The sequence below is a fragment of the Rattus rattus genome, chromosome 4 (genome assembly GCF_011064425.1).
Source record: "Rattus rattus isolate New Zealand chromosome 4, Rrattus_CSIRO_v1, whole genome shotgun sequence".
In the NCBI taxonomy this organism is placed as follows: Eukaryota; Metazoa; Chordata; class Mammalia; order Rodentia; family Muridae; genus Rattus; species Rattus rattus.
In genome coordinates this window covers 67934899-67953762 of record NC_046157.1, presented here as the reverse complement: position 1 = coordinate 67953762, position 18864 = coordinate 67934899, and the positions used below count along the sequence as shown (strand labels likewise).

Here is an 18864-nt window from a genome sequence, read left to right as displayed (position 1 = left end):
AAGAATTCTAGAAAAATCTCACTTAAAACAGACTTCAGAAAAGGGACTTGTCAGTGAGCTGAAGGAAAGTGATAGAATTTTGCACTATATCTCTTAAAATGCTTATTCTGTAGGCCCCTTTCTGTTTTATGAAATATTCATGAATTACCTACACTATATGGAAGTCATCAGCTGCATTTAGAGGTGGCAGGCACACATAAGAATGTAAATGGCATATTTTATTCCTTCTTTTTTCCTCCACAGAAGTGCTATTGTGAACATTCCTTTCTACTATAGATCCTCATTGGGGAAGTTAGTCTCACTTTAGAATCAGTTTAGTAAACAAAATAAATTTTAAAAAATGGGGAAAAAAACTAACTGTGAAGCTAGATATTGGTAACATGGTAGAAATCATACAATAATGAGATATACAACACGTTCAGCTTACAGCATTTTGCTAACAACTTGAAGAACAGACAGTGCCTTGATGTTTAGATATGAGGTCATAATTAGTATAATCTCCCTTCTGTTAACCCAAGATCTAAGATTTATTTTTTTAAGAAGATCCCACTATTAAATTCAATAGAATATTGTAGTAAATTCTAGTCAATTTTGCTCTTATTTCTTTGTACAAAGCAGGTAATATTTACCCCTTTATGTTAGCTTATAATAATTTGATAGAGTCCACGCCACGGCATATGTATTTTTGATGTAATCTTTTGATAATCAATTTTACACTGTAAAAGGACACAGAATGGAATACTGCCCTGTTCATTAGAACGTCAAGCAACTTCTATCACATAAATACTTGTGAAAACATATAATAAATGGCTTGATCTTCAAAGATCACTAACAAGCACAAGCGTCGGGTCAGCTGACACAGTGTGATGCGGGGCTGAGAAAAAAAAGAGTTCTACCTCAGCTTTCTGTCTTTGATGTATTCAGTATGTAAATGGCTGTCCATACTGCCTTGTCACATTAACCAACAATTCAAAAAAAGAAAGAAAGAAAGAAAGAAAGAAAGAAAGAAAGAAAGAAAGAAAGGAAGGAAGGAAGGAAGAAAGAAAGAAAGAAAGAAAGAAAGAAAGAAAGAAAGGAAGGAAGAAAGAAAACCCATTACTCGAACACTTTCTTTAAAGAATTACTTTTGCAAACTGGTGATAAGAACTGAGAGCTTTCAATAAATCAGTGTTTCTATTTAAATTCCACAAGTGCAAATGTGTTATAGAAATTAAAACCATTTCATACTTTGAAGTTCCTTCCTTTTTTACCTCTGCATTTTCTATTTTTGGATTCATGTGTAAAAACTTGCCTTTAATATATAAGAATATAGTCAGGTGGGTACATGCCTGTGATCCCAGCACTAGAGTGATGGGTAGAGAGAGTTCAAGTTCACAAATTCAAGGCCAACTTTGGCTATCTAGTAAAAAAATTTCAAGTCAGTCTAGGATTTATTAGACCCTATATTTAAAAATATCGATTTTATCTATTTTAATGAGTGTGTGCTGTGTGTGTGTGTGTGTGTGTGTGTGTGTGTGTGTGTGTGTGTGTGTGTGTGTGTGTAAGTACCTTTAGAAGCCAGAGCAACCTGTCAGAGCCCTTGAAGCTGGAGTTACAGGTAATAGTCAGTCACCCAGTGTGGGTCATGAACTTAGTTAGGTCTTCTGGAAAAGCAAGCACTAATCCATCTTTCTAGCCCTACACTATTGTATTCTTTCACCTCATATTTATTGGGACTTCCTTACAAAAGAAACATGTACTGATGATTTTTATAGTCACTAAAAAGCAACCGAGATCTTTCTTCCTTATAGTCAGTTATGAACTAGCATATTCAGATGCATCTCCAAGAAATTGCTATACTCTCCCATACAGACAAAAGAAATTGCTATACTCTCCCAAACAGACACAAGAAATTCCTATACTCTCCCAAACAGACACAAGGTAAAATTCGTTTCATTTTGACTTTACAGAAAATAATCACATTCAGTAGTACTTCTCTGTTTGGGCATAGAATTATTATTAGACTTTCTAAGTTCCCACCTCAACATGATCCTCAAGTTGTAAAAACAAAAACAAACAGAAAACATAGTATTTCAACTCACCAAACAATGTGTTGTTAATATCCTTAATGTTATTTTTAGAAAATAAAACTTAGGAGGCTAAAGCTTAACAAAATAAATGGGCATACTGTTATTGTTTTAAAAATATTCTCCCCTGGATGAATGAAACTGAGGCAAAACTGACTCCTTAATCCTCAACTCATCTCTGCTCACCAAAAAGTTGGCACAGAGAGCTTCTTCTGTGTTGATGGGTTAAGTAGCTATCATAGCATTTCATCTACTTAAACATGGATTGAAAAGCTCCCTTTGCCTCCAACAGAAAAATAGTCACATATTACTTACATAGTAATTACAGGCTCTGCAGCTGCCCTACCGCTGCTTACTCTCACCGGTTTAAGCCTGAACAACTACACAAACTGTATTCAGATTTCATTAAACATTAAGCCAAATAAATGTCATCCTCCATGCCAATTACTTATGCAAGAACAATGATCATCTCCCTTGTCTCAGAGCTAAAAATGTAATGGAATCGATGTTATTGACTTCGTCTGTGGCTCTGTGAAAAGTATGACTGCTATCCTTCCCCAAGAAAAGAGATCTGTCTGCCTTTCGTGGCAAAGTAAATGTTATGCTAATATGCACAAATCAAGGCTGAATAAGGTTCCTTGAAATGTCACTTGAGTCTGAAAAGGAAAGAAAAAGTGCCTGACTTCCATCAAGATAGACATAGTCATTAATTTGCATGTTGAGCCTCTCTAACACAATGGTTTAAAGCTCAGGCTTCCATTTGTCTAATGAATTAAAAAATATTTAGCTATTTAAACAAACTGTAGGATATAATCCCAGTAGCAAGAGGCTAGGGGCCAAAACTATGCAACATTTTGAAAACAGTGGGGTGAGAATTTTTTTCCTATCTCTTGAAAATATAATTTATGTGGCACTACTTAATTTTTCTTTCACGAATTGCATGAACTTCGAAGCAAATGACTTTTACAAGACATGGGTAATGGTAGAAGAGGTAAAGGTGTCATATTTATCACTTTACACACACTAAATCAGAAAATAAAATGAGTCCTAAATTGTACTGTAGTCATATTCCATTCAAATAGATTTAATTGCATTCCATTCTAAATTATAGGTACATGGAGAATTCAGTAGTGTCACAACTTTCTAGCATTTATTTTTATCTCAACTTAATCTTACTTAACAATTATAGTACACATATATGAAAACAAAAGAATAAATTAAAACTATAAAGTTGACATACAAAGTTAAAGTGAAATTTAAAAAAATGATCAACAAGACTAAAGCAGGCACGGAGGTATATATCTGTCGTTTCAGCACTTGCAGACTAGAGCATTTAGGATGTACCTCAGGACTGTCTCAGCAAATGGTTCCTGGGCTCATGAGCCTCTGATACAATGTGATCAGATGCAAGTCACCTTGATGGCTTTCTTTCTATAATGTCACATAGCCAGTCTATCGACTCATGTGAAACAACATGTAAATCCAGGCTTGGCTATTGTGTGTCATATCTGACCAGTACTTCTCTTTTCGAATACAAGGCTAGTAATGCTCAAAAGACCAGAGATGATTGGGAAACATTTCAACTAAGCTACAAAGCCTAAGACTCCAAAATAAGCATGAATCTTGGACTGAGCAAGAGAAAGACAATAATGAAAACTGATTCAATCCAAATATTGTTTATTTATCCTGTATTTAATCATTGTAACTTTTTTCCCTAGGTGTGACAAATATTTTGCAGGTGTATAAAATGAGTGAAAGTGAGCTCAAGTTATACAAGCAACCCTGTGGGTATTTTGTTTTATTAGCTGAAATATTCCCAAATTAAAATTCAATTTTTGAAACTGCAAAATCTTTACAGAATCAGCAATTGTGTTACTGTTTTTGTTTGCTTGCTTTTTTGTGTTGTTTTGTTTTGCTTTTGTATTGTATTGTATTATTTTGTTTTGTTTTGTTTTGGAAGTCTCACTATGTAGCTCTGTCTGTCTTGGGACTCATGTAGAGCAGGCTGACTTCTGTGAAAGCATGTTTAACTTTAAACTGTTGAACGAAAACAAGTATCTCTAGAAGGAAACACTTGATAAATTACAGATTACACAATTTCATGCAGATTATGACAGTAGGAAGTGTGCCCGCTGTTCTGTCAGTGGGTAGAAGGAAGGAGAGGGCACAGGAAATAGAAACAGAACTATTGCTTTAGAAGAAGAGGAAAAGTTGAAAGGTTTATTTGATAATAGATATAAAGGTATTGATTGATTGATTGATTGATTGATTGATTGAACTTGCCTCTGCCTTCCTTTTGAAGAGATGAAGGCTTTGTCTACCACACCCGTTTAGAAAAAGTTTGAACAGAAATATTTAGAAAACACAAATTATTTTTTTTATAAGATGATAAACATTTTGGATATTTGGGTAATGTTGTACTGGAGAGATTGCGATTGGTAAAAGAATGAACGTAATGGAGACCCAGTCTCTGAGGGAAACAGGGTGAGTGCCAGGAAGCCGCTGAGGACAACCCTCCTGGGAGCCCATCTACCTGATGAGCCTCTGCTTGTTAATCTCCGTTTTATATAAGTTCCTTTGGTTATCCATATTAGGCAGCCTTTTGTTATAGATACTCAGCGCATCCAAGAAAAGCATTGCAGATTTAAAAAAAACAAGGCCCCTAATAAAGGACACTTGTGCATGGGTAGCTGTGAATTCAGGGCGTCATTAGCACACATACAAGTAGCCCTGAAGAAGATAGTACCTTAGGGCTGAGTGGTAATTGGACATGACAGTTAGAGAGAAAGATCAGGCATGAATGTAGATTTCCACTGAGGGACATCGTAAGTCGGACAGACTAGGAAATGCACACAGTACGTAAGAAGCCAAAAATAAATATCGCATGTGTGGCGCTGTCTAAGACGTATGGGGTTTTGGTGGTGGGACTATGAACGTTAGTGATCTGAATGTTGCTCCACTGTTGCTTACCGTCCTCTTGGCAAGTCTGCGTCATCCTTTTTCCACCTCACCGTTGGCTGGGGATCTCCTTGGACCTGACAACGGAATTCTGCAGGCTCGTCCTCCAGCACCACCTGGTTGATTGGCCTCCTGAGAAACGTGGGTCGTTCTTTGGGACAAAAAAGAAAAAAATAGTCAAATTAGATGAGGTATAAGTGATTTGTGAATAAATAATATAAAAACAACAGATATATAGTTTATTCTTAAGACACACAGACCTAACTCTGCATCTCACTTATAATAAATAAGTCTTTATTAATCAAAGGCAATTAAACAGAAGGACTCTTTTGAATCTAGTAATCAATATGGTTTCTTTATTAGACTGAGTAACCTCCTAGAAAAGATAAGTTGATAAGTAGTGAATTCCTGAGTCAAAATAACTGAAATTAATCATCGGAATACAAAAAGTTAAATTATTTACAAAAAAAGGAGTTTCAAAATCATTGTTCTATTATCGTTCAGAGCAGAAAACATAAAAGATAAAGCTGATGAAAAATAATAAAAGGAAATAAATATTAATGATGGAATCATCAATAGCATTCCAGAAAAATACTTACAAAAATATCCTCCAACATTCTCCACTTGACGTACTTCTTTATAAAGACCCAGTGCATTCATCAGTATTTTAATTCATGTATTGAAAGTTGTTGAAAATTTTAAAAATACGTTGTTTTTGTTTTGCTAATTACTAAGTATCCTACCTAAATTTCTTCAAGTTTTCTTTTCAGTATTATTCTTTAGTGTTTCAGTCTTTTAATTCTATACTCCCAACTATATTCTAACACTTTTCTATATGAAGAAATTATTCTTAATTACAGGGGGTCTTACCATCAAAGAGATGAGATAAAACCAGTTTAGCCACCGCCCCCTGAACACTTACATCCCTTGTCCAGTATCTGTCCTTTTAGATACGGGGCAGCCACTAGAAAGTGTACCTCTTACATTTTATGAACACTGACTTCCGAATCATACATTAAGCTCAGGTTTGCTCCTTTCTGAAGGAGAAAGTAAACTAGGTCACGAAAGACAAGCGAGTTCCAGGGGGAGGTTGACAGACTGAATCTGGCCATATGGCCGTGGTCAGCCTTTTAAAAACCTTAGTTTCAACTCCTCCGATTCAGAATTGTGAATACAATACCTCAAAGAAAGAAATGCATATAGCAGGAGACCTTCACTAAAGCCAAATCACTTAAAATAACATACTAAGAACACAGGTTGTGAATATTTATTTTCATTGACATCAAGATCAATATTCAGAAAACATTTGTGAAGTGCCAAGGGAAATTTTTTTTTCTCAAGGAATTCAATGGTTGTGGGCACTTAGAAGGCTGAGAATATTATGTCTCCACAGAGAATTAGACACTAGAAGTTGGCAAAGAGCTACATATATTCCAATATTTATAGTCTGCAACTTCAAAGTTCAAAGCCTTAAAATAGGCAGAAAGAATTTTATAAGGAAATGTTTCTTTCTTTCCTTTTATTTTTGTGATTACGTTGCATGTTTGTGTTTTGCCTGAATATATGTCTGTACATCAGATGTGTGTAGTGTCTGTGAAGGCATCGGAAGAAAGCATCTCCTGAGATTACAGAGACTTAGAAATGGGTGTGAGCCACCCTGTGGTTAATGAAAATCAAACTCGGCTTCTGTGGAAGAATAGCCAGGCTCTGGACCACTGAGCCATCTGGCCAGCCTGATATCACGGAAAGTTTGTAATGTAGAATTTTCAAACAACCCAGAAGAGAAAATGATGTTTTGCTTCCAAAGAGTATAATATAGGTAGAATTAATTATCAATAAAAGATTATCAATAAACCACAGAGCAAATGTACAAGTTGGAGGGATTAATTTAATATTTTTTCTCTACCATTTTGGGGTGTATGTGTTTGTGTGTGTGTGTGTGTGTGTGTGTGTGTGTGTGTGCATGCACACGTGTGCACGTGTGTATGCATGGTATACATGAACAAATATATGTGCAAATGTGCATGCTTGTAACGTGTAGAGACCTGAGGATGATACTAGAAATTATTCACCACGGTTCTACCTTACTAATCTAGGCACTATTCTTTAACCAAACTCTGGGCATATCTTGCAATATTCTCTACCTTCTGCTGCTAAAAATGAAGAAAGGGGATCTGAATGCTTAAACCATCAAGCCATCTCTATAGCCTCAAAATTGTCCTTTTAAAAGGTGGGCACAATATTCCTCAACTATATATTTTAAGCATGATGATGCTGAGTTATTGTTTCTTCAGGAAGTAGACAAAAGGATTAATTTATCTTTATAGGTGTCCCAAATGTTAATAGTACATTAGCATAGGAAGTGAGAGGGAAATTTTCTATGCTGTTTGATGTATTCATCCAGAGTCTGTATTAACCCCCTGCTAACAGGGAGGAAACCACTTATAACATCACTTGAGATGGAAAAATGATATTTCAAGAGGAGACCTCTTCTGTTCTCTGATGTTGATGGGAGTATTGTACCATAATCTGGCCTGTGGAGAAACAAACTATAGCAGTGTTTTCAGTCATTAGGCAAATATGAATGTGGCCTCTCCTACCTCAGGCTCCAAACTTAATGGCTTGTAAGTAGCCAGCAGCTTGGTTATCTAAAGAAAGTGGTGGGACATGAAACCAGCCATAGAGAGGGCCACGGCTGTGAAGGGCAAGTGAAACAACTCAAGAAGAGGACAGCCTGACGGATGGAGAAGTGCTGAAGGCCCTCGCGTTCCACTGCAGCACCCTTTAAAATGGATATGACAAGGATTGCATTGGCGAATCTGTGAGAGGTCAAATAGAAGAGAAAAATAAACTGTGCCAAGGGGTTCCTGAGTAAAATGACCTCATTTTATATGGACAGTGATTCTGAAGTATTAACAAAGGCAGCAGACTTAAGGGATCCAAAGTGAATTTTCTATCAGATGAGCAGGATGAAGTAAAAAAATACATGTGTTTAAAACAAATTGAACATATTGGCAAGTATGGTATGTGTTTGATCCCAGCAAGGGTAGGCCATTGTAAGTTCGGTTTTTGTTCCTTGAAGTCAAATTAACTCTGAGTCAATAGTGAGTGAAGATTACATGTGCAACTGTAAGGAGTTCGATTTATTTCAAAATAAAACAAACATGGTAACGTCTATGGCTATAGCGCTTAAATCACCATATATCAAAAGTACATTCTTATGCGTAATAAAGGTTCCTGCCAAAATTAGATGCCAGTATGACTTTAGAAGTTAAAGATGGTAAAGTGTTGTTCACTGGCAAGAAAAAGAGTTTTGTGCCCGTATTAAGAATCAATAAGAGTGAAAAATGCAGAAGTGACTTAATGAGGAGAAACCCAAATGGAAGTGTCTAAGCCATCCCTTTTTGCACTAAAATCACCTGCAAAAGAATGGAAAGTCAGGAGAGTAAGAGTCTTAAGTTGATAATAGAACTATCTAGTGAGAGATAAAGATCACATTCAATATCCACTAATGTCTGCAGAGATGTATGTCCGTGAAGCTCTGAACAATTAAAATCAACAACTGTGGCAACCTTGATGTATTGAACAGGCCAACTTAATTTTAAGACGTGTCAAAAATAAGACCACTGAGTTTTTCCATGGTATCCCCTTATGTCTGACCACATATTGAAAAGACAGGGAGAGAAACCTCCGGAGTCCTCTGTGTGCTGCTTATCAATTAGATTAGAGTCCCCTTATGTCGTCTGATCCCTAATTATTTATCTATGCAGCGGTCAGAGGCAACTTCTTTGCCAAAGCAATTAACTTTTTTTTTCTCTGAGATTAACTGGATTTGAATGACCTGCATAACTTGCTTGCAAGGTTAATCCCTCTGGAGATAACAGTGTTGTTTGCCTGTGTGATACTCTGTAGAGGACAGCTCTCAAATAGCCCTGTCAACCTAGTTCCAAATCGGCAATGTACAGAACCCAACATTACTCGTAGCTCTAATCAAATCTAATGCCTTGTTTCATTGTAGTCGTGTCAATGTTATTCAGGGAGAAAAATATTCAACTTAACACGAAATGCCAGGAATCCAATAGGTGTTTGAATAATTTTGTTCTTGTTTTTATGCGACAGTGAAGAAATTACCTACCCAGTTAACACATTCTCCCACTGCATGTAGTCATTGAGGGTAGCTCTAAAATTGCCAACGACTGTGCCATGACAGCTATTTCCAGGATGACCTTAGCAATTTTAAGGTAAAATCCACTTGACATCATAAAAGCAGTGCTGTGCCTATAATTGCATGGGTGGGGTTGTTTAAGTCCTGTAAGAAGAAAACTATATAATAAAGGGGCATTTGAGCTAACTACTGCTTGTAAACCTTCCCTTGACTTTATCGGCTCTCGCCAGAACTGCCTCAGAGCAGAAGCTAAAAGCGAGGTGGTAGGCTTCCCAGGTCTCCTTTGACTTTACAGGGTGTGTTAAGGGGGAGCAAAGTTTGATATCCATTGGGTGTGATTACTGTGCCATCCCAAAAGCTTGGGAACAATGATCAGGCTCCCTGGATGTGATTGCATAAATTCTGACTGCATTAATTTTTTTTTTGGCCAGTAGTTTTCACCCTTGGAAGCAAAGATGAAAATAGATAAAATGTGGAAAGGAAAACTCTTCTCTCATCATGTTTTAAACACATTATTTCATGTCATTCCCCAGAGTAGAATATGAATATAAAAGGCCATCAGATAATATGCTGCCTGTCAACAAAATTCATCACAATCCTAAAGCATTAAGACAGGCTTTAGAGGAGCTTGAGAAATATGTACCAAGAAAGTACTATATAGCTTTTACCAATCAGTAGAGTCTGAATTGTTAGATAAAATCTGCATTATGTAAATAAGATAGATATTTCATTTCAAATTTTTATGATTTTGTGTGTATGTGTATGTGTATGTGCATGGGTGTTTTGCCTGCACGTGTGTCATTGTGCTATGTGTACCTGGTGCCTAAGGAAGTCAGAAGAGACGGTCAGACTCCCTGAGACTGGACTTACAGACAATAGTGAACTGTCATGTGGGTTCTACTTCTCTAGAAGAGTAGCCAGAGCTCTTCAGCCCTGATATGTCTCCTAGCACCAAGTCATACATAGTTCTGTTTTAAGATAACATCACTCTTAAAGGTATCTCAGTGTATTTGAGCTTTACTCAACACATGAACTGATTTTCTTGTCTACTGACTAAAAATTAGATATTATAAGCCCACGTCTCAGTCCCCCATGACTAGTATGCATACACTCACCGAAACGCATGAGATGACAAAGTTTACATTTTTTAAATGGATAGAAACCTAACTGGAAGTAATATCAATACATTACATGATATTGTAGAAAGCTTTCTTCATGAAATGAGAGAGTCATGGATGGCAGAGGTGGCATGTGGAAAGATTATGGGTAAAAGAACGTAAATTAATACCACCAAGAAACATTTATAATTCTATATAATGTTATTGAAAATGTATGAGGCAAAGCCACTGTAGCGGTGCGTGCCTGCCATTTCCAGATCATAACACAGGAATGGGAGAATTGTGAGTTTTAAAACATCTGGAGCTACAGAGCAAAACCTTGTCTCAAAAGAGAAGGAAGTATATTTGGTGTCAGACAGAAGAGACACACACATGGGGCAAAAACAGATTGCTATCAACAGGATAAAGAGGAAAAAGAAAAGATCAAGATGTTTAACATGTAATTCATAAAAAACATGCTTTGCAGAAGCCAAACAGCAAGCCCCCTGAATTTAATAGAGTTGTTTTGGTTGAGAGATTTCTGATTTTGATTTACTAGCATATAAATAAATGAGAGTGTGGAGGAGTGCCAAATCCAGGCAAACCACTGCAGCGTTTCAGAAGAGTAGGTTGAGAACACACTGCTAAGAGGTTAAAAAGAAAAATGAGTAGATCAAAAGTCACAGACCATGTGCAAAAGAATACCAGTCACAGTCATAGTAGACTTCCCAAGAGGAACTCAAGGACGTGAGTAGCATTGGGGAGCCACTCTCAATAGTCATTGAAAATGGGAGAAGTAGGATTCACCATGATGTTGCAACTTGAACTTCACATACGGTGAAGGCATAGAGGGTTCAAATGTGTCCTTAGCTCCAGTCAAGCAGAAAGCAATACAGAAACACTATAAAGGTGGAGTTGCCAGCAGGTACAACCACTCTGGAAATCAATCTGGTGGTTCCTCAGAAAATTGGACACAGTTCTACCTGAGGACTCAGGTATACCACTCCTGGGCGTACACCCAAAAGATGCTCCAACAAGGACACATGCTCCACTATGTTCATAGCAACCTTACTTATAATAGCCAGAAGCTGGAAAGAACCCAGATGCCCTTCAACAGAGGAATGGCTATGGAAAATGCAGTACATCTACACAATGGAGTACTACTCAGCTATCAAAGACAATGAATTCATAGGCAAATGGATGGAACTAGAGAATGTCATCCTGTGTGAGGTAACCCAATCACAAAAGAACACACATGATATGTACTGACTGATAAGTAGATATGAGCCCAAAGATACAATTTACAGACTATATGAAGTTCAAGAAGAAAAACAAAATGTGGATACTTCAGTCCTTCTTAGAAGGGGAAAGAAAATATGCACAGGAGGAAATATGGAGACAGTATGTAGCAGATACTGAAGAAAAGGCCATCCAGAGACTGCCCCACCTGGGGATTCAGCCCATATGCAGCCACAAAACACAGTCACTATTGCTGATGCCAAGAAATGATTACTGACAGGAGTCTGATATGGATGTCTCCTGAGAGACTCTAGCAGAGCCTTACTGATAAAGATGAGGACGCTTGCAGCCAGCCATTGCATTGAGCACAGGGACCCCAATGGAGGAGTTAGAGAAAGGACTGAAGGAGCTGAAGGGGTTTACAACCCCATAGGAAGAACAACAATATCAACCAACCAGACCCACAGAGCTACAGGGACTAAACCACCAACCAAAGAGTACACACAGAGGAACCGATGGCTCTAGCTACCTATGTAGCAGAGGATGGCCTTGTCTGGCATCAATAAGAGGAGGAGGGCTTGGTTTTGTGAAGGCTCAATTCCCCAGTGCAGGGGAATGTCAGGGTGGTGAGGTGAGAGTGGTTGGGTGGTAAGGGGAGCATCCTCATAGAAGCAGGAGGAGAGGGAATGGGAGAGGGGGGAACTAGGAAAGGGGATAACATTTAAAATGTACATACATAAAATATGCAATAAAAAAGAAAAAGAAAAAGAAACACTGTTAAGCCGGAAGTATAAAACCAAATGCAGGAAGCTGGGAATTAAGAATCTAGCATCAAAGCAAAGAAGACAAAATTAGGTTGGAGATTCTGGAGCAGGACTGAGTGGACATGAAGTTCAGCGTCTCCAAGACAGTGGTAACGGGGGAGTACATACTGCTGAGTGGTCAAAAGAGAACTTAGGCTTTACCATTTTGAAACAAACATACTGTCAGAGTTGAAAATGAATCACAATACAATGATCTTTACTTCGAGGTCATAATATTTACCTGGTTAATAATAACTCAAATGTTCTGGTTTATCTATGTATAGTGAGCATATAGGTGTGTGCACGTACATATCTGTGTTTGTGAATGCCAGTGTGTCAGGGCACATGTGTGGACAACAGAGAAGAACTTCGAAGAGTGTCGGTTCTCAGAACCCATCATGTTTGAGACAATTATCAGGCTGGCTGGCCTCAAAGCTTCAGTGGCTTTTGGCCCTCCCATCTTCCTTAGAGAGATTAGAGATATGAGCTATTATGTTTTTGGGGATTGGAAATCGGATCCTTGTGCTTGATCACTCAGACATCTCTCTAAGCTTAACTAGTTTCAACATTAACAGCACAAGCGAACCAAAGAGAATATACTAGAAAGAGGAAAATTTCAAAAAAGAGAAAAGAAAAATAGGAGAGTTACAAAGAAGTTTTAAGCTGATTGAATTATTATTTTCTAAAATAGAATATAGAGCCAAGACATACTTAATACATAAAGCATATGCTAGAAAAAAACACATGCTTAAAATAATGAAATGAATGCCCAAAGCAGGTAGAAACAACAACAAAAATATTACAAAAATAATTAAAGATGAGAGTGTATTTTGCCTCTGTGTGTGTGTGTGTGTACATGCATTTATGCACATCTATGCACATGTGAAGACTTCTTTTTTTCTTCTTCTTCTTCTTTTTTCTTCTTTTTCTTTTTTTCTTTTTTTCGGAGCTGGGGACCGAACCCAGGGCCTTGTGCTTGCTAGGCAAGCGCTCTACCACTGAGCTAAATAAAGAAGCTATTAAGCAAAATATTTCAGTGTTTTATTTTGGATTGCAATACCTATGAAACATATTAAAATCACAATGTATAAAACTGATTTTTGTGCATTATTTTGACACATTTAAAACAGTCACTTCAGAAATGTATGCCTATTTTTGGCTATTTTCTTAATAAACAGTTTTCATCTTATAAGTATCATGCTTCAACCCTAGTTTCCTTTGGAATGTTCAGGATTTTTAGGGATTGACACATGTGTTAATTATCTACAGGGTGGGGATGGGAATGTACTTTATGAAATATCTGGAGTTTGTCACAGATGACAGACCAGAACACTACGTTCTGATATTATAGTTTAATAGTATGCATATTCTGATCCTTACCTTGACTGTGTGCCATCGAAAAGATTATTTCACAAATTAAAAACACAGTAAAGGAACAAATAGATCACTCCTCTCACAAATCAGCCGACTGTGCTCACACCCTTGAGAACGTAGTACACATTAGAATGAAATGAACAAAGTATATTTCCTAGCACAAGTACAGTTGTTGTAGAATAAAAACACAGGAAGAATAGATTTGTTTTCAGTCGTGAAGATGACTATTGTATAAGTAAAGAACCTTTATTTCTTTTCTTTGTTTTCCTTGCAACCTTGCAGTCAATGGTATTTCTTGAGTAGTAAACATCAACTATTACTTCTTCTATAGAACATGCCTTAGCGTAAAGCTGCCATTTTGGAACTTCAGAGACACGATGGTAACCTAAGACCTTACGGTGAGCTTGCAGCTACCTGAAACTAGAGTGGAACAGGTGGAATGAGCAATGGACGTCAGGTTTATAATCTTGATACCATAGTGATAATATTTATTAATGTTGAAATAAAGGGAAGTTCATTTTTAATGTTCTTGATGTAGAAGACTCGAAGGTCATACGGGAGGTGGGCGCCACAGTTTAGCTTATTTCTCTAAAAGTTGGAGAGCAACAGCACAGCAAAACTCTCACAAGAGAGTCCCAGGTTCAACTAAGACCAAGTCTTCCCTATCCTAGTTCGTACTTCTTTTCCTCAGTCTTTTAGAATAGTGTGATCGTTCATCCCCATGGCCAACTCCTCCCAGATACTCCTTGCTTTCATAACTGCATAGTTGTATTCTCTCTCTTTCTGTCTCTGTTTCCTTTTGTCTTTGTCTTTGTCTCTGCATCTCTCTGTCTCTCCCGCCTGTCTCTGAATTCTGGTTTGTTTTAGTTTTGTGTTTTGATTTCATTTTAGTTTGTTCATTTGATTTGCTTTTTTGTTTGTTTGGGGGTTATTTGTTTTGGTTTTGGTTAGTGGGTTGATTTTTTTTAAACTTTGAGGGCACTTTTTTCTTTGTACAAAATGGGATTTTATTTTTCTGTCAACTTATTGTATATAAAATCCCTCGGGCCACTTTACACCACCAGATAACTATTTCCCAGGTCCCTAAATCAATTCTTCCACAGGAACTGCCTCTGGATAAATTTAATCTCTTGGGTTGGTAGCTATTTTTAAAATAATTTAGAAATTGTACCACAACTCTTGACAGGTTTAGGGGTCTCCTACAGTTCTCATAATGTCTTTAGGGATAGTAGGGTAAATATTTCATAAAACAGACACATTACTGGTAGATCTAATTGCTTTGGTAATGACATTGAACCCTTTCGATTTCCTTCTGAAGGCAGTCTATACCGCGATAAAGCAATGTTTTCTACTCAAGACCTTGTGGTAGCTACAAAAAAAAAAAAAAAAAAAAAAAAAAAAAAAAACAAGCAATGAGTGTTTCCCTAAATAGCAGAGCTCTACTTGTGGGCTTTCAATGCTGATATTCAGTGACCACTAATTTCATATCTTACCAGACAAAACTGTATTTTATTCATTACTGGGTAGAGAGAGTTTTGAGACATTTAGACATGACTGCTTACAAAGAGGCAACGTTATCTGTAGTAGGTGAACAGAAGTTGACAGGCATACATTAAACAGAGTAATGTTTGCTCATCGCTTTAATGAAGCATGGGAGGTTTCCTGCCTTTTCCATTTGGGACTTCAAGCTGGGGGTATGTCCACAGGGAGTATTATCAGAGATTATTCAGCATGCTGGAAATGTGAAGAAACCCTTATCCTTCCTTCAAAACGCACAACCAAAAGTGCATTGCTACTTTCCTTCGTGATGACCCCATCCTTAGACTGGACAATGCCTAAAGATGCAAGAAGTCCCATTAGAGACCTATGCCAGACTTCAACAGCACACTTGGGCATGTTCTACAGGAAGGACCATAAGTAGAAATCTTGCTATGACATGCAAGAATTAAGAGAGGTATTTTAATGTCATAGGAAAATTATTGAAAAATTTAAAATCTCTTAAAAATCTAAAAGTATTATCATATTAGAATGAGTAAAGAAAATTCTGTTAATATGTATTTGAATACCACATGTATATGTCATTTATGTGCATGTACATATGTGTCTGATACATGATAAATATATCAAAACATGATGAATGATAAATACAGGTCAGGTTTACTATTTGAAATTCTCTTAAAAATAGTGGCCTTTGAAGAGCAGTTTGCTAAAAGTCAGTCTCCTAAGAACCTAAATAAATTAGATACATTGACTTTTTTAAATTTCTCATGAAAAAATTCATCATAAAGCCCCCTAAAATTACAATTCCGATCACTATTGATTTTTCTAATTAACGAGGAATTGTTTCACATACGTCTGATATTTTTGTGTTAAAATTACGACTATTTATAATTGGTGATGATCAATATTATCAGTTTGACAGGGTAAAGAATTAAGGAAAGGACCAACTTTGACCTTGCCCATGAGGGAACTTCTACTTTAGGATGACTGAGGTAGGAAACTACCCTAAATATGTAAAGTACCATCCTGTGGGCTGTGGTCCTGGGCTGAGTTTAAAGGAAAAGTTAACCAATGCTCTCTTTTCAGTGAGGAACTAAGGAGGTGCCGTGAGTGCCAAGCTGCACCTCGATACCACTACTGTGTCCCCAGGCATTTCTTTGTTGAGCTGCTTTTTGTCAAGTGTTTGGTCACAAAAAGGAAAAAACTTAGCTAAACCATAACGTAAGTAGAAGAGAGGTTTACCAAAGACAGTGAGCTCTGCAGGGTCGCTGTCCCTTTCTCCCACCATGTTGGTTCCCACACAGGTATACATGCCAGCATCGCTTTTCCTAGTATTGGAGATCATCAGCTTCCCACCACGGATCTACACAAAATAAACCAAAGGAAAATAAAAGGAAAGAAAGAGGCTTTTGTTAAGAATTTTGATTATTTAAGATCAAGCCTATTGCTGCATAAACAAAAGAATTTTTTTTAAATTGAGTCAGATTATAAATAAAATGGCTTAGATAAATAGACCATTGAATTTTGAGGGGGTTTGATATATAGCAAAGGTCAAATTGTATATTTTAAAAAGAATGTTACTCAACACAAATCCACTGAAGACCGAATTCTCATCGTCATGGTAACTTTTCATATTAACAATGAAGGCAGAAACATGAGTATATACTGTGATCACTACCAAGAATTTAGCTATTATGTAATGTTGCCATGTCAATGTTCACATGGCATTAATTCTCATTTATAACAAATATAGTATATATAAATGATTTTTATGTTGAAATAAAATGTGTCTACTCAAATGAAATAACTATTTTTAATAAAATACATTAAATACCAGTGACTGTATTTAATCTAAATGTAAAACTAATACATAATATCAAATGTAAATTTTATTTCAGTGAAGTCATTATTTTTGTAGAATACTGAATCTAGAGTAAAATGAGAGATACTTAATATGCTAATGGCTACCATTGATATTTTAATATCAATGTATAAACATAAATGACCAGTAGAAATCTTTAGAGAGCTGATGTCAATATCACAGTAGAAAATAGCAGTTACATATTTAAATTGGTATAGCTGTTAGTATAATACAAACTCTCATGATTGTCTTATTGAATCCCATATAAAATTTTATTTTCACATTTAAATCATTTCAATATGTTTTATATGGTAAATTAGCATTTAAATACAATTTTGTTTTTAATATGTTAACAAAATTTGTTCTTTCGATGAGAAACTCAGTCTCTCTGGACCTTTCTTATAATTGAACTCACACTTATTCTCTCTTCCTTGTCATCAATTCGGACTTTGTCCTTTTTCCAGTAGATGGTTGGTTCTGGGTGTCCCCGTGGTGGCTGGCACTCCAAGATTGCAGGCTCTCCTGCTGCGACTACCACATCTGTGGGGTTCTGCCGGAAGTCGTCTCGCAATACTGAAGGAAAATTAAAACAGTTTAAAACCATGCTTAAGGACAATATTCCATTTTCTCTTGCCAAAATTAACTTCAAGTCTTACCCAATGTTTCTGGTACCAAATTCTGGGTATTACTGGTGCACAAGCCATGCCCATTAGAAAGCAGGCTAAACCCAATCCAAGTGCTCACTGGTGGGGACAGTGAGGGCTGGCCATTTGCACACAGTGGTGCTAAAAATCCATTTTTGGAAATGAGATGTTGAACAGCTGTGAAGTAGGATATTTAGGATAGAGTTCTGAGCTTTAGTAACCAAGCAAGGTATAGAACATTTCACATTACGTGGATCAACTCACTATAAAGAAAACCAGATATGTTTATGTGTCCATAAATGCATTACAATGAATTATTAAGATAAACCTGAAACAGGCTACGCACACATAGCTTATGGGCATGTGTGCACCTGGTTCTATGAAGGAAGTGGACTGAGAAATTCTGAGAAGCTCTCTCTTGTGTAGCATGAATGTGGGTACGCTCCACACTTCAGTAAGCAGACTCACTGGGTTGTTTTTTTTTTTTTTGAAACACACCAGCACCCACACATAAGGGCTTCATTTTTATTCTCCACCTGCCAAGTGACATCTGGGCAGCGGGATGTGAAGAACTCAGACACCCCTTACAGCATGGCTGCATCCTGAATTGTCCCTTTTTTTTCATTCAGAAGGAGAACAGCAGGTTGGACCTCTGATCTCACCTCCAAAATCTGGCATGCGTCAGATATCCAAATGTCACCTATCTATCAGTGTGATCATTTTTTTTCCCTGCTGGCAAGATAAGAAGACTGCATGTGCTATCAGAGTAAAGCGGACTGAACATATCAGGCAAACAGTGCCCCTAACTATTTTAGTATAAATCATTCAAAATAGGAGTTGAGACTAGTTACCATGTTTCCTTCCACTGACTTCCTGCTCCCTTTTCCTTTTCTTTGACAGTCCAACCCTTGCAAGCGTTATTTTGTCTTATGCATTGACTTTTTTTTAGTTTTGTGTTCTTTGTAGACAGCCTCACTATGTAACCCAGGCTGGCCTCACACCAATGATCCTATGATTCTCCTGCTTGTTAAGTATTGTAATTAACAGGCATGTATTAAACTCTGTTAAGTACAGTTTATTTTAAACTATATAAAGGTAAAGATAAAACATATTCATCCATTCATCCATCCATCCATCCATCCATCCATCCATCCATC

General features: G+C 37.0%; 1 protein-coding gene across 1 annotated transcript; it reads right to left on the bottom strand.

Moving 5' to 3' along the window:
- Nucleotides 1-5032: 5032 nt before the first annotated feature.
- Nucleotides 5033-18001, bottom strand: LOC116898376 (roundabout homolog 2-like). Its single transcript, XM_032899682.1, has 3 exons — nt 17479-18001; nt 16445-16565; nt 5033-5175 (listed from the first exon to the last, which is right to left on the bottom strand). The coding sequence occupies exons 1-3, from the start codon at nt 17665-17667 to the stop codon at nt 5033-5035; spliced, it is 453 nt and encodes a 150-aa protein (XP_032755573.1). The 5' UTR covers nt 17668-18001.
- Between the last annotated feature and the right edge of the window lie 863 nt (nt 18002-18864).